Genomic DNA, 14,657 nt, shown 5'->3' with positions numbered 1-14,657 from the left:
TCATTGGGAAGGATGAGGGAAGGTTTAATAGCAACCACTTTACTGCTAGCATCCACTGCAGTACCCTCATATGAAGGCATACCATAGGGAGATTTGTCACCGCCATAGAACCTAAAGCTCTTAACACTGCTTCGGCTGTTGGTAACTGGTTCTGAAGGATGTGTAAGACGTATAGAGTCTTAAGCTGCATAATCCGTCTGAAGTGAGAAACACCCGTGATTGTATTGTGTCCAGCCGTGCCCCAATGAAATCTAGAACTTGGACCGGTTGGAGGGCAGACTTGTTCATGTTGATCGTGATGCCCAAGTTATTGGTTAACTGAAGGAAGGATTCCCTGGCCTGACACAGTAGATGCTCTGAGGGGGTGGTAAGGAGCCAATCGTCTAGGTATGGAAAGACCTGAATGCCCTGAAGCCTCATTTAAGCTTGCTACCACTGCCATTACCTTGGGAAAAACCCTGAGGGCTATGATGAGAACGAAGGGGAGGGCTCGAAATTGGTAATGATTAGTTCCCAGTCGGAAACAAAGGAACCTCCGGGAGCACATGTGCATCTTGATGTGATAAAGTAGTCAAACAGCAATAAGGTTACTGTGCATTCATCAGTAGATTTTATAGAATTTTTGGATATTTTATTAAAAGTCAATGAAGGCGGTAAAATAAGCACTTTATTATACCATAAGTCATGCTGGAAAAATGCTCTATTGGATAGGGGTAGCATGCACCCCCACCACATTTTTAAGAATGTCATGGATAATCAGCTTCTGAGAACTTCCTGACTTTGTAGTAAGGAAAGTGATTTTTTACATCATATAAACGTAACAGAATAATTTGTTAGAATGTGGTCACAAATGTAGGGAAGTTAGGGAAGCATCAGAAAGGGTCAAGTCCATGAGAGATGGGAAAGGTAGACCTTGGTATTCAAAGAATACTGGAGATTCAATTAACAAGGGACAGAGAAATATATGCAAGGTTAGGATACCCTTTACTTTTAGTACTGATTTTAAATATATAAAGAATATAATACAAAATAACTGGAAGATATAACTGCCTGATGACAGGATGAAAAATATAGTAGGTGATGTGCCAAACATCAGCTACAAAAGAAATCGTAACTAAAGAGTCTGTTAAGTTATAGACCAGGACCTGGTGATAAGAATAACCTAGGTAAATTATATAGTGGCAAATCAGGTACATATCCATGTAAAAGATGTAAGGCATGCAGGTATATTAAAGACTGATAATGTGTTCGAGCATCCTGTTACTAAAAGAATATACAAGTGTTCACATGCTGTTCTACTACAAATGTGATTTATATAGCAACCTGTTCAGAATGCACTTATTTTTATGTTGGTAAAACCAATAGAATGTTAAAGGAACGTATTTTACAGCATATGAGTGATATACGGAGAAATGCGCATAGAAGTGCAGTAGCTCAGCATGATTTTAAATTTATGGCTTTGGATATTTAGACTCCTGTACCTAGGGGTGGTGATATAAAGAATGCCACTGAAGTTAAAGAAACCCACTAGATAACTGGTTTGAGAGCTGATGTTTCACCAGGCTTAAATGGTTTTATACCTTTAAAACCTATTTTAAAGGCTAGTAAAATTGGCTAAAGGTTTTAATTAATGTAATTGTTTTATCAAGTGTATTTATATGCAGACTGATTTTACATATTTGTATTGATCTGATGAAGGAGGCATCTCCGAAAGCACTTATCTGTTTACTGCTTATTGTTTATTAAATATATGTGCTTTGCCGTGGTTGTCCCATTGTTGTTTAAGTATCTTGATGTGATAGTATGGATCCTGGAGGTAGATCAAGCACATCCTGTCTCTGTCCTGTAGATGAGGCAGAATAGACTGGATCGTGACCATCCGGAATTTTGTCTTGGTTACTGACAGGTTCAACTGGGGCAGGTCCAATATTAGTCTAAGGTCCCCTGTCTTTTTTGGCACTAAAAAGAACCTGGAATAAACCCCCGGATCTGGACTGGTCTTGGGGGGACTGGTTGGATGACTCATTTTCTCAGTATGTACTACTGCTTTCTCCTGCTGCGTGGGTGGAACGTGCGGGAAGGTTGTGTTGGAAGGGGGTGGATCCTTGAAGGGATCGAAATATCCTCTGGATATCACTCGCAACACCCACTGATCTGTAGTGATGGACTCCCATGCTAGTGGGTGAAGCGACAAACAACCCCCAACTGCCTCCAGAGATGGACAGCCAGGGCAACCCTTCAGGGTTGCTGCCCAGGTTTATCTGAGAGAGGTTCTCAGGACCCAAAATTTCTAGGACCCTCTCTTGCCTCTAGGGCGGCATCTGTCTTATCCCCCTCTGCCTCTGGTGAGTCCTGAGTGTTCCAGGAAAATGCCCGAAACTTGCGGAACCACATCTTCTTCTGGCCTCAGTGGTTCCAGGAAAATGATCTTTGAGGCAGTGAGAAGTGGACCCCGAGGGCAGTGTCTTCCCATCCTTCTCGTTCTGGACTAAAGTATCTCTGACTGTCTTCCCAAAGAGGGAAGAACCATCAAAAGGGGCATTGGTGAAAGACGGTTTGAAGGGCTTCGAGAAAGTACAGCTGTGTACACCTACCATAAATGTAGATGTTTGAGTGTCTTCACTGTTGCAGTCATGACTGTAGGGTTCTCCCCTGCCGGCAGGCAGCCCTCGGTCGGCCAGAATCCCAAAGTCTGGGTCCGGCGTCGGCTGTTCAACCATGCTCCCTGACGTCAGAGCACCAGGAGTATAAAGCTGACAGCCGACGCCATCTTCTCCAGTTTTTCTTGCCCCAGATGTCAGGAGTCCCAAAATGAAAAAGGTCCCATAACCTTTGCAAATACACCTCAGAAGAATGGTGAAAAAAGGAAATACACAAAAGTAAAAATAAGAGGGGACAGGAGGGAGGGAAACCCAGACTGCAACAGTGAAGACACTCGAACCTCTATATTTATGGTAGGTGTACACAACTGTACTATGTTCATCGTGTTTCACTGTTGCAGTCATGACTGTAGGGTAGAATCCCAAAGCTGAAAGAAAGAGAGGTGGTCATAAAGAGGAAGGGGCGGCTAAAAGGCCCTGCAAGACTGCAGAGGCAAAGCCTGCCCTAGACTTAGAGTAGAGAGGTAGATTGTAGTGCTTAGAAAAAGTATGCACTGAACACCAAGTTGCAGCTTCCAAAATGTCCTTGGTAGGAACTCCCCTGAGGAAGGCCGCAAAAGTGGCAGCAGCTCTGGTGGAATGAGTCCGAATACTCCCTGGGATTTGCTTTCCATGGTGAGAATAACAAAATCTGATTCCATGAGCAATTCATTTAGAAATGGTCTGTTTTGAAATGGCTTTACCTTGGGAACTTGAAGCATAAGAAACAAACAATTGTTCTGATTTTCTGATGTCCTTGGTTCTGTTCAGGTAAAAACGTAGTTGTCTGTGTACATCCAAGGAATGTAAGATCCTTTCCCCTTTATTTTGAGGAGAGGGGAAAAAGGTTGGCAAGTGTATAGTTTGATTTAAAGCCACTTTGGAAACCACCATAGGCATGAAGGTAGGATTAGTCCTCAAAGATACCCTGTCTTAATGAAAAATAATATAAGGTTCCACAGCCATAAGAGCTTGTAACTCTGAAACTCTCCTGGCAGAGGTTAGGGCTAACAGAATAGCTGTCCTCCAAGATAAAAACTTGATGTCAGAAGAGGCAGCAGACTCAAAAGGAGGCAAGGTTAGTTTTTTCAAAACGTAGTTGAGATCCCAAGCAGGAATGGGAGGAGATCTAGGAGGTCTTAAATTCTTAGCTCCTCTGAGAAACTGTCTCATGAGCTGGTGGGAAAAGATGGGAGGGTCTGTATTATAATGAGCAGAAATAGCAGAGGCATGTATCTAAATGGAAGAAAAAGAGAGACCCTTATGTAAGAGATCTGTCAAGTAAAGTAAAATTAAAGTAATGTTAGGAAGAAGAAGATCAGAATCCTGAGCCTGCATCCAGGAACAAAATCTTTTCCATTTTCCTGCATAAGATTTTCTAGTGCTAGGACATCTGGCTTCTAAAATGACATCCATAACCTGCTTGGGCAGTAAAGAAGAAATCAAAGGCCCTGGATTAACCATGCAGCCAGGCTGAGAGTTCTGACATGAGAGCGTAGAACCTGACCCTGATGCTGGGACAGAAGAAGGTTCGGAGACGGAGGTAAAACCCAAGGGGGCTCCAGGCATAGGTTTTTTAGAGTTGGATAACAAAACTGCTGAGGCCAATTTGGAGCCAGCAAGATTATCATCTTGGGCTTGTCCTGTTTTATCTTCAATAAAACCAGTGGAAGAAGAGGAAGAGGCGGAAAGGCATATCCCGAGAGGTTCCTCCAACTGAATGATAGGGCATTCACTTTCCAAGCTTCTCTGTGGAAAGTCCTGGTGCAAAAATTCTGTAGTTGATGATTGAGATGGGATGCAAAGAGGTCTATGTGAGGACATCCCCAGATTGCTGTTATCATCCTGAATATTTTGGTGTCCAGCATCCACTCGTGTGGATCCGAAAAGTTTCTGCTCAGACTGTCTGCCAGGAAGTTTTGTTTCCCTGGTAGAAACTGAGCTTGAAGATCCAGATTGCAAGCTAAAGCTGTGTTCCATAAATCCATGGCTAGTCTGCAAAGGGAGTAGGAATGAGATCCCCCTTGCTTGTTTATGGTGTTGTCTGTTCGTATTAGTAGTTGTCCTGGTTGTAAAAGATTGCTGAAGGCCAATAGAGCTTTCTGAACGGCTAACATTTCCTTTAAGTTGATATGCAGGTGCTTCTGATCCTTTGTCCAAAGGCCCTGCAGACAATTGCCCTGAAAATGAGCTCCCCAAGCATAATCCGAGGCGTCCGTGGTTACAATCTGAGTGGCAGGAAGCAGACTAAAGGGTTTCCCTTTGTTTAGAGCACATGCCCTGGACCACCAAAGAAATTCCTTTTGAAGGCAAGGAAGGATGGAGATCAGTATGTCTAAACTGTGGCAATGCTGAGACCATAAACTTTTTAGGTACCACTGTATTTTCCACATGTGTAGTCTTGCATATGGTACGAGAAGGATGCAGGAGGCCATGTAACCCAAAGCCTGCAGGAATTTCCTTGCAGATAGTTGAGTTAGAGTTCCCAAGGTTTTGAAAGTTGAAGCCAGCTGTAATTGTTTTTCAGATGTCAGAAATGCCATCTGGGTTGTGGTGTTTAGAAGTGTACCCAGAAAAGTTATCTGTTGTGATGGTGTCAAATTTGACTTTTTTATGTTTACAGAGAATCCCAGGAACTTGAGGAGGTTCTGTACAAATTCTAGATGCTGGAGTAAGACATCCTTGCTGTCTGCCTGAATTAGACAATCGTCCAGATAAGGGTAAATGTGAATTCCCTTGAGTCTGCAGTAAGCTACTACTGGAGCCAGGCATTTGGTGAAGACCCTGGGCGCAGTAGACAATCCAAAGGGCAGCACAGAGAATTTAAAGTGCCTCGATCCAGCCTTGAACCTGAGGTATTTTCTGCGATCTTGCCTGATGGGAATGTGTAGATATGACTCCTTTAAATTCAAAGTTACCATCCATGCATCTTTGGACAGCATAGGAAGTAGCTGCTGTACGGTAAGCATCTTGATATTTGGAATCTCTAGAAAGGTGTTCAAGACCGACAGATCCAGAATGGGTCTCCATGAGTTTTGCTTCCTTGGGACTAGAAACAGCCTTGAGTAAAAACGTTTTCCCATCTCTGAAAGAGGAAACAGTTCTATGGCATTCATAGCCAAAAGAGCTTCCAAATGGTTTAAGGCCTCCGTCCATTGATGTTTTGGAAGGTCTGGCCATCCACTTGGCCTTGGCAAGGTATGAAAATGGAATTTGTAACCTCTTAAAACCACATCCAAAACCGATTTGTCTTGGGTTATTTTTGATAAAGAGAGAGTTTTCCTCCGAGAGGGGCTTCCAGGCAAAAAGCTCCTGTAGCCCAACAGAGGGAGTCATTGAGTTTGTTTCCTTTGAGATTGTGACCTGTCCTCTTCTCCCCTAGGGGTGGAAGCAGTCCACTGTCTTGGTCTATAAGCAGCTTGTGATTGAGGCCTCCCTCTGGAGCGTCTATATCTACCCCTCTGAGGCCTGCCTGAAGTGGGAAAGGACCAATTTTTTTGAGGAAACAGAAGCCTGATCAGAGGAATCACAATAAACATCCTGCCTTGGCCTTTTGTCTGGAGGGGGGTCTGAACCCTTAATCATAGTAAGTAAATCCTCTGCCATCTTGAGTAACTGTTTCTGTGACTTGGGAGCCAGTTCAGAAGAGGCCTGTGTTGAAGTCTTTGATTTAGAAGGAGTCTTTGCCTTTGTCTTTGCCTTTACTAGTAGCTGAGTAGGCCTGAAAACCCTTGAGCCGGTACCTGCACAGCGGCTCCGGACCCATCCGAAGGAGCATTGTCCGAAGGTCCTGCAACAGAAATATTTAAAGGCCTGGTTGGCTCCTCATGAGTCCACTTCGGCCGTCTGTTCTGAAATGGCCGACGACAGGGGCTGCAAAAGCGCCTCACTGACGACGGCCGAACCTGAAGCTGGCTCCGCTTGTGCGCTGTCATCAGATTTGGACCTCGGAGGCCTGTCTTTATCCTTGCGACGTTTGTGAACTCCAGTAGCCGGAACCGTATCCGACGACATTTTGTAGTTAAAGCGCCTACCGAAGTAATGAAAAGCAAAATTGTACCTTCGCTTAATGGTACGTTGATTGAATCTAGCACAAAACCGACAACTAGCTATGTCGTGGTCAGGGCCTAAGCAAGGAATACAGTAAGAATGAAAATCCTTATGAGGTATTTGCTTCCCATGAAATACAATTATTAACTTTTTCTGACATCGGTGGAGCAAGAAAAAGTTTCAACGGGTACTTAGCTTTGAGTGGAGAAGAAAGTCTTCGGACCGAAGTATATAGAAAAATTCGTCAGGAGTCAGCCGACTGGCACTTGCGAACTGCTATCACCGCACGGCAAGAAAGACTGGAGAAGATGGTGTCGGCTGTCAGCTTTATACTCCTGGCGCTCTGACGTCAGGAGCATGGTTGAACAGCGGCGCGGACCCAGACTTTGGGATTCTGGCCGACCGAAGACTGCCTGCCGGCAGGGGAGAACCCTACAGTCATGACTGCAACAGTGAAACACGATGAACATCTGACATAAGTGGAGCCAGGCCGGACGCCAGATGACAATGCCTGACCCCACCGCCTGTGCCTCTCTGGCATGGGAGAGCAAACGCATGGATGTGTTAGCTACAGATTTTACAGTGGCCATTCGTGCATCGAACGTCTTCTTGTCCTCTGCCAACATGGACTCTGGGGTTGACTCCGTGACTTCCTTGACCAGATCTCTCTGAAGTCGAAGATGTTCACTTTAGCATAGACTCGCTTCCCAAAACGATCCAACGTCCTTGACTCTCGGTCAGGTGGATGGACAGTGGAACTCTCCTGGGCGAGTTCCTTCTTGGTGGCCACCCCCACCAGCATGGCATCTACAGGGGACCCCTTGTGCCAGTGTAATTCGTCTGCGGGAGGGCTCAAGAAATTGTCCGGGTGCTTGGGTATTGGCTCTATGATGTCTGGCTCCTTCTATGCCCTAGATGTAATTAAATCCACAAGTGGATTGGCAGGGGGGACACCCAAGAGGTAGACAGGCCCGAGCCGAATGCCTCCAGAAACATGGACTCGTCAGAGATGGGTTTTGGGGCAGACCACCCCCCCTCTTTGGCATGGCATTTCCGTGAAGTCTCCAAAGGAGACATCCTCGGGGGGGGTGATCTTTGGGAACCTTTCCCTTCATCCAGGTCCGTGTCTTCTGTGGAGGATTCTGGAAGAGAGTCCCAAGTGCCTCCTTTTACACATATGCTTGCGGGGGGGGGGGGGGTCCTCAGGAGGGCTCTCTGGGGAGATTTCGCAAGTGGGTTGTTCCAAGGTCGGAAAATCCAGGGGCATTGCGACTATGGGCTGTCCCTGAGAGGGCAAGATGGTTGGACCTGTACTCAAGACCAGGAGGGTATCAGACTCCAAAGACAAAATAGTCAGAGGCCTCGACCCTGTGAGAACCCTCTCCACCACATCGAATGCAGAGGGGGAATGGACCTCCTGTGCTGAACTAGCAGAAGTTGCTACCCACTGATCTGACTGATGAGTCAGAACAGAAACACTGAGGGGGATGCTTCTCTCTGACAGGCTCGGAGCAGATAACACCCCCCTCGAATCCGACACAGAGGCTATGGCTCAGAGAGCTTGGAGCCGATCTAGTCGGATCTGACACACTCATGGCACTGGTCAGCATCAAGGTACACGGTACCATCGGCGCAGACCCCTCGACTCCAACCGTCCTCGGATTCAATGTCTCCGAAACCGCTGTTTGGATCAGAGAAGGTCTAATAGGTCTGAACACTGGTTGGAAGGCGCTCGCTCCGGTGGGAGAAGGCTCTGCAAAACACCCATCTGGATTTGAGTGCAGATAAATATCCACATCATCTTGTCCATCTCCGCTTCCGAAAGGCTCCGGGTGGAGTGGGAGGAGGACACCGCCGAAGTGGGCCAGGAGAGCCAGTGGGCGACCAGCTTACGAGAACCTTGTGCTCAGCGGAGAACCTTTGGGACTTGAGCAGAGGTGAAATGGGCCTGGAAACAGGCTTAGTCTTTGGCGGGGGAGGGGGTGGCCTCCGACGAGCAGTCAGGGGAGTGCTTGCGAGGCTGGTCCTTCTTGACCTTATCCCCTTCCCGGGCCTCTTAGCGGTAGGGTGAGTCCCAGATGCCGAGGAAGGGAAGACGAAGCAGCAGCCGCCACTTTCTTGGCAGGAGAAGGTGGGACATCCATCCCAGCAGTGGAGGGCAACAGGCCCTTGACAATAAGTTTGTCCCGCCCGTCCTTAAGAGCTCTGGGATTAAACCCAGCACAAATAGGACAGGGGGACTTAAGGTGAGCCACCTCCAAACAAACCACACACAGAGTGTGGCCATCCGCCGGTGAAAGCTTATGGCCACACACTGTGCATCTCCTAACCCCGACTTTGGGGCATCCGCCATGCCTTAGCCTGTTCAAGCAACACACACACAAACAACCACGAGAAAGAAAGAGGGGAAGAAGATAGAAAAGCCTACCAGAAAACTACGAATAACCCCGTGAAGGTACAGAAAAGGTTGGAAATGAAAGGGATAGCTAGATAGATATCAACAGTTAAACTTTACGTTGTAAACTGCAATGGAGCTCGGACCACGCTGCTTCCTCTCAGGCAGCAAATGAGACCTGAAGGAAGACAGGGGTATGATGAGTAAGGGGAGGGGCATGGAGCTTAGAGCCGTAGCTGGAAAATGCGACAGTGTCAGATCCGATGTGGATGAGAGGACCCACAGGTTGAAGACCAAATGAAGTAAACTACTTCAGATTCCACCATTTCTCAACTTTACAGCTGGTTTCACACTGGTCTCATTCAAGAGCATCCTAAAAATCATACTTCTTTTAACTTTTATTGACAACCTGAACAACAAGATTTTGCTGTTGTCTTAAACATTTACTGTTTACTCTGCTTATTTCATTTCTTTAATATACATGCTTTGTCTTATTTTTGCACACATTGTTCTTTTTTTTGTTTCTAATGTTTAGCTGATAGCAGTTAAATTTGAGTAATTTAAACATACATATATATGTCTACATATATATGTATGTACGTACAGCTGTAACACACTTGCAAGCATACCTTTACACTAATATGTCTGCTTGTGAACAGTTATGTCAAGATCTACTTTTCATTGCTCATTACAGTTTTTTTTTTTGCTTTATTTTATGTAATGCTTGCTACATGGTCTGGATCAGAGATGAAAAAGACATTCTCAAACAACTTATTTAGAAGGGTAGTAAATTAATAAATCATTCAGAGAATACACTTATTAACAAAAACAAAATGCAGCTGTAGTGAAAAAAGGTTACCTTTTCTAGGATTCCCTGTAAAGCTGTTTGCTTGCGTCTGGTATACACCATCATCATTCTGTACACAAACCAGATGTGAATCAGCTTCTGCACTTAGACTGGCCCCCATGCTTATTACATGCTCATTGGAAGACTTCATGATCTTCACTATCTGTTAAAAAAAGCAAAAATAATAGCAATTAAAAGGAGCTATGAGTAGCGTCTGCCTTATATAAACTAATGCATTTGTAGGAATATGTTACAATGGCATAATAAACACCTGTTAGTCTACTGCTACAGATATTCTGCAAACACTACTCATACTCTGATAACCCTTTTATCAAAATTCATGGTTTTGTGTAAGCTGGAACTTATCCTGGTACTCGTTGTGCAAGGCCAACAAACTAATCCTGGAGAGGCTGCTAGCCCACTGAAAGAAGAGCGGACACATTCTCACTCTCAATATCAAGGTGCAGGTACTCCACGACTATCGAAGCCAACCATCAACCAAAAAAGCAAAAATCAATAAAAAATTTTTATACTTAAAAAGCAAAAGAACTTTATTCCATGGGTTGTTAGCACTTTCACGTCTACTCTGGACGCGTCTTCAGACTTTAATAAAACACTTCATCACTTCTGTATTTAAACACTTGTCAATTAAACAGTTAACCAATGAAAGCCTTTGTACGAATACATAACTATAAAAAGTCAGAAACTTCTAAATAGATAAAAAGTCAGAAACTTATATTGTGAAAATTAAAACTTCAAAATTCAACATTGACATTAAAATGGATGTAGTAACAGATAACTGTTATTAACATTTCAGATGGCAAATAGCATATAAATATTTAAAAATACAAGAGCATATAAAAAAAACAGCATGTAATAAAAACATTTCAAGTGTATGAAACTACTGAAAAACGTCTAAAAATACATATTCCTACTAACACCAAGAAACATGAAAAAGTCAAAGGCATAGCAAAAAATAACTGCTAATGCTTAAGATGATGACTGACTAGAAAGGGTTTCAAAGTAACCCTCTCATTGAGGCCATGTCCTTCATCTGCTTTCATTCTGATGATCCATTTACATTCTTCCCTTTCAGTGAAGTTACTTACATTGCCTAATCTCAATGTGGTATGTATCAATTCAATAACTAAGAACTCAAAGGTGTGTGTGGTGCCTTGCGATAGAACATGTCTAGCCAGTGTGTTCCTGTCATTCTCCCTGTTGATCGCATATAAATGCTCTCTAACCCTTTCCCTCAACGTTCTATTCATCAAACCAACATAGAAAGCCTGGCATTTGGTGCAGATGGCTAAATAAACTATGTTCCTTGTCCTACAGTCTGCATAATGATCGAATTTATATAGCACACCTGTGTCCGGGTGCCTAAAGTTATTCCTGCCCAGTATGTATTTGCACCGATTGCAACTGCAACATGGAAAGGTACCCATTCTAACAGTGAGTGGTTGATCTTGAAGTCGCCTTTCATAACATAACATGTACCTTAAAGATCTAGTATTCTTGTAGGGAAAACTGGGGTGAGGACCTACAAGTGCTCTAAGCCTATCATCCAACTGTAGGATACCCCAGTTGCTTCTAATGACATTAGTAATACTCTTGTTCTTGTTGGTATATGAAAGTACCATCCTCTTTTTACTTCTAATAAATGGCCTGCTTTGTTCCACCTGTTCACTAGTTGCTATCCTAATGTAGGGTCTTGTTTCTTCATTGCGTTATGTTTGTTGCAGGACTATCAAATCATTGTCATGGTAACCCCTTGATTTAAAGTCAGCATCTAAGCCTATCAATACATTCCGATATGCTGAATCATCGCTTGTTAGGCGCGAGCAGCGTACTGCTTGATTCTTAACAATGTTCTTGTGTATGTGGGGAGGGTGCATACTATCACGATGCAAGTATGTGTTCTTTCTACAGGGTTTCCTGTAAATGTTGGTAGTGAAACACCCATTAAAGCTTCCTGATGTTAACATCTAAGAAGTCAATCTGGTGACATGATCTCTCCCCAGTCAGCCTAAGAAAAGATGTGGTGTTGTTGATGTAACTTAAAAACTCATCTAAGATAGTAACATCACCACTCCAAACAAAAAACACATCGTCCACAAAACGTTTATAATACTTGAGGTGCTGTGAATAAAACTCATTTCCAAAGATATACATAGATTCCCAGTAGGCTAGTATAAGGTTTGCATAAGAATTGGCACATGACGTGCCCATCGCTACCCCTGAAGTCTGCAGATAATAGCCATCACCATATAAAAATACATTATTTTCTAACACTAATTCCATCAGCATGGTGATCATAATCACTTTGTTGTTAGTCATGCCCTTCTCTAGAAGAAAAAGCCTCAGGAAGTCTATCCCTATATCATTAGGTATGCAGGTGAATAAAGACTGAACATCTAAAGTCATCATAATGTCATTCACCAAGTATGCTTTTTCAACAGCACTCTCATAATCTATTACTACATCCATTTTAATGTCAATGTTGAATTTTGAAGTTTTAATTTTCACAATATAAGTTTCTGACTTTTTATCTATTTATAAGTTTCTGACTTTTAATAGTTATGTATTCGTACAAAGGCTTTCATTGGTTAACTGTTTAATTGATAAGTGTTTAAATACAGAAGTGATGAAGTGTTTTATTAAAGTCTGAAGAAGCATCCACAGTAGATGTGAAAGCACTAACAACCCATGGAATAAAGTTCTTTTGCTGTTTAAGTATAAAAATTTTTTATTGATTTTTGCTTTTTTGGTTGATGGTTGGCTTCGATAGTCGTGGAGTACCTGCACCTTGATATTGACATTTTTTCGCTTGGGGACATAGCAGGTACCTTACCCTGAGAGATCTCTGTTTATTTAACATTCACACACTCACACTCTCACACACGTGCACGCACTCTCTCTCACACACGCTCGCTCTCTCTCTCACACACGCTGGCGGGCTCGCTCTCTCTCACACACGCTGGCGGGCTCGCTCTCTCTCACACACGCTGGCGGGCTCGCTCTCTCTCACACACGCTCTCTCTCTCACTCTCGCTCTCATGCTCTCTCTCTCACACGCTCGCTCTCTCTCTCTCTCTCTCTCACACCTCTCTCACACACCACGCTCACTCTCGTCTGTCTCTGCGCACTCTCTGTCTCTGCCTCTCTCTCTCTGTCACGCACTCTCTCTCTCTGTCACGCACTCTCTCTCTCTGTCACGCACTCTCTCTCGCGCACTCTCTCTCGCGCACTCTCTCTCTCTCGCGCACTCTCTCTCTCTCGCACTCTCTCTCTCGCACTCTCTCTCTCGCACTCTCTCTCTCTCGCACTCTCTCTCTCTCACTCTCTCGCACTCTCTCTCTCTCTCTCCTGTCTGTCTCTCACACACACACTCTCACACTCACCACTCACTCACCTCTCACTCACTCTCATGCTTATTACATGCTCATTGAAGACACTTCATGATCTTCACCATCTGTTAAAAAGCAAAATAATAGCAATTAAAAGGAGCTGAGTAGCCTGCCTTATAAACTAATGCATTTTGTAGGAATATGTTACAATGGCATAATAAAATCTGTTAGTCTACTGTTACAGATATTCTGCAAACACTACTCATACTCTGATAACTCCTTTTATCAAAATTCATGGTTTTGTGTAAGCTGGAACTTGGTACTCAGCAGTAAGGCCAACAAACTATCCTGGAAGGAGGCTGTTGTTCACTGAAAGAAGATGACACATTCTCACTCTCAATATCAAGGTGCAGGTACCTACTCCACTATCGGGGCTTTCAACCATCAACCAAAAGCAAAAATCAATAAAAATTTTTTATAAACATAAAAAGAACTTTATTCCATAAGAAAGGCACTTCTAATGCCTACTTGGACGCTGCCTTCAGACTTCACAAACATCATCACTTCTGTATTTAAACACTTGTCAATTAAACAGTTAACCAATGAAAGCCTTTGTAACAATATACATAACTATAAAAAAGTCAGAAACTTCTAAATAGATAAAAAGTCAAAACCATATATTGTAAAATTAAAACTGCACCGGACACATTGACATTAAAATGGATGTAGTAACAGATAACTGTTATTAACATTTCAGATGGCAAATAGCATATAAATATTTAAAAATACAAGAGCATATAAAAAACAGTGCATGTAATAAAAACATTTCAAGTGTATGAAACTACTGAAAACGCCTAAAATACATATTCCTACTAACACCAAGAAACATGAAAGTCAAAGGCATAGCAAAAACAACTGCTAATGCTTTAAGATGATGACTTGACTAGAAAGGGTTTTCAAAGTAACCTCTCATTGAGGCATATGTCCTCATCTGCTTTCATTCTGATGATCCATTTACATTCTTCCCTTTCAGTGAAGTTACTTACATTGCCTAATCTCAATGGTATGTATCAATTCAATAACTAAGAACTCAAAGGTGTGTGTGGTGCCTCATAGAACATGTCTAGCCAGTGTGTTCCTGTTATTCTTCCTGTTGGATCGTGACATAAATGTTTCAACCCTTTCCCTCAACGCTCTATTCATCAAACCAACATAGAAAGCCTGGCATTTGGTGCAGATGGCTAAATAAACTAAGTGTCTTGTCCCACAGTCTGCATAATGATCGACTTATATAGCACACCTGCAGGTCTGGTGCCTAGCAGTTATTCCTGCTCCAGTATGTATTTGCAACTGACAGTAACTGGTAAACATGGAAA

At 43.3% G+C, this 14,657-nt stretch overlaps 1 protein-coding gene across 8 annotated transcripts in view; it reads right to left on the bottom strand.

The window, feature by feature from the left end:
- ZFYVE16 (zinc finger FYVE-type containing 16) overlaps positions 1-14,657 on the bottom strand; it is a 3,161,611-nt gene that overhangs the window by 983,189 nt on the left and 2,163,765 nt on the right. For all 8 annotated transcript variants that reach the window (XM_044064228.1, XM_044064221.1, XM_044064226.1 and 5 more), the window contains one exon: positions 9,944-10,094. In XM_044064228.1, coding sequence (XP_043920163.1) covers positions 9,944-10,094 — 151 coding nt within the window. The remainder of the gene's footprint in view (positions 1-9,943; positions 10,095-14,657) is intronic.

Source organism: Protopterus annectens, chromosome 2.part2, assembly GCF_019279795.1.
Source record: "Protopterus annectens isolate FY-2018-M chromosome 2.part2, PAN1.0, whole genome shotgun sequence".
In the NCBI taxonomy this organism is placed as follows: domain Eukaryota; kingdom Metazoa; phylum Chordata; order Ceratodontiformes; family Protopteridae; genus Protopterus; species Protopterus annectens.
Note: the sequence above shows the minus strand (reverse complement) of the source record. Positions and strands in the feature narration are given on the sequence as shown.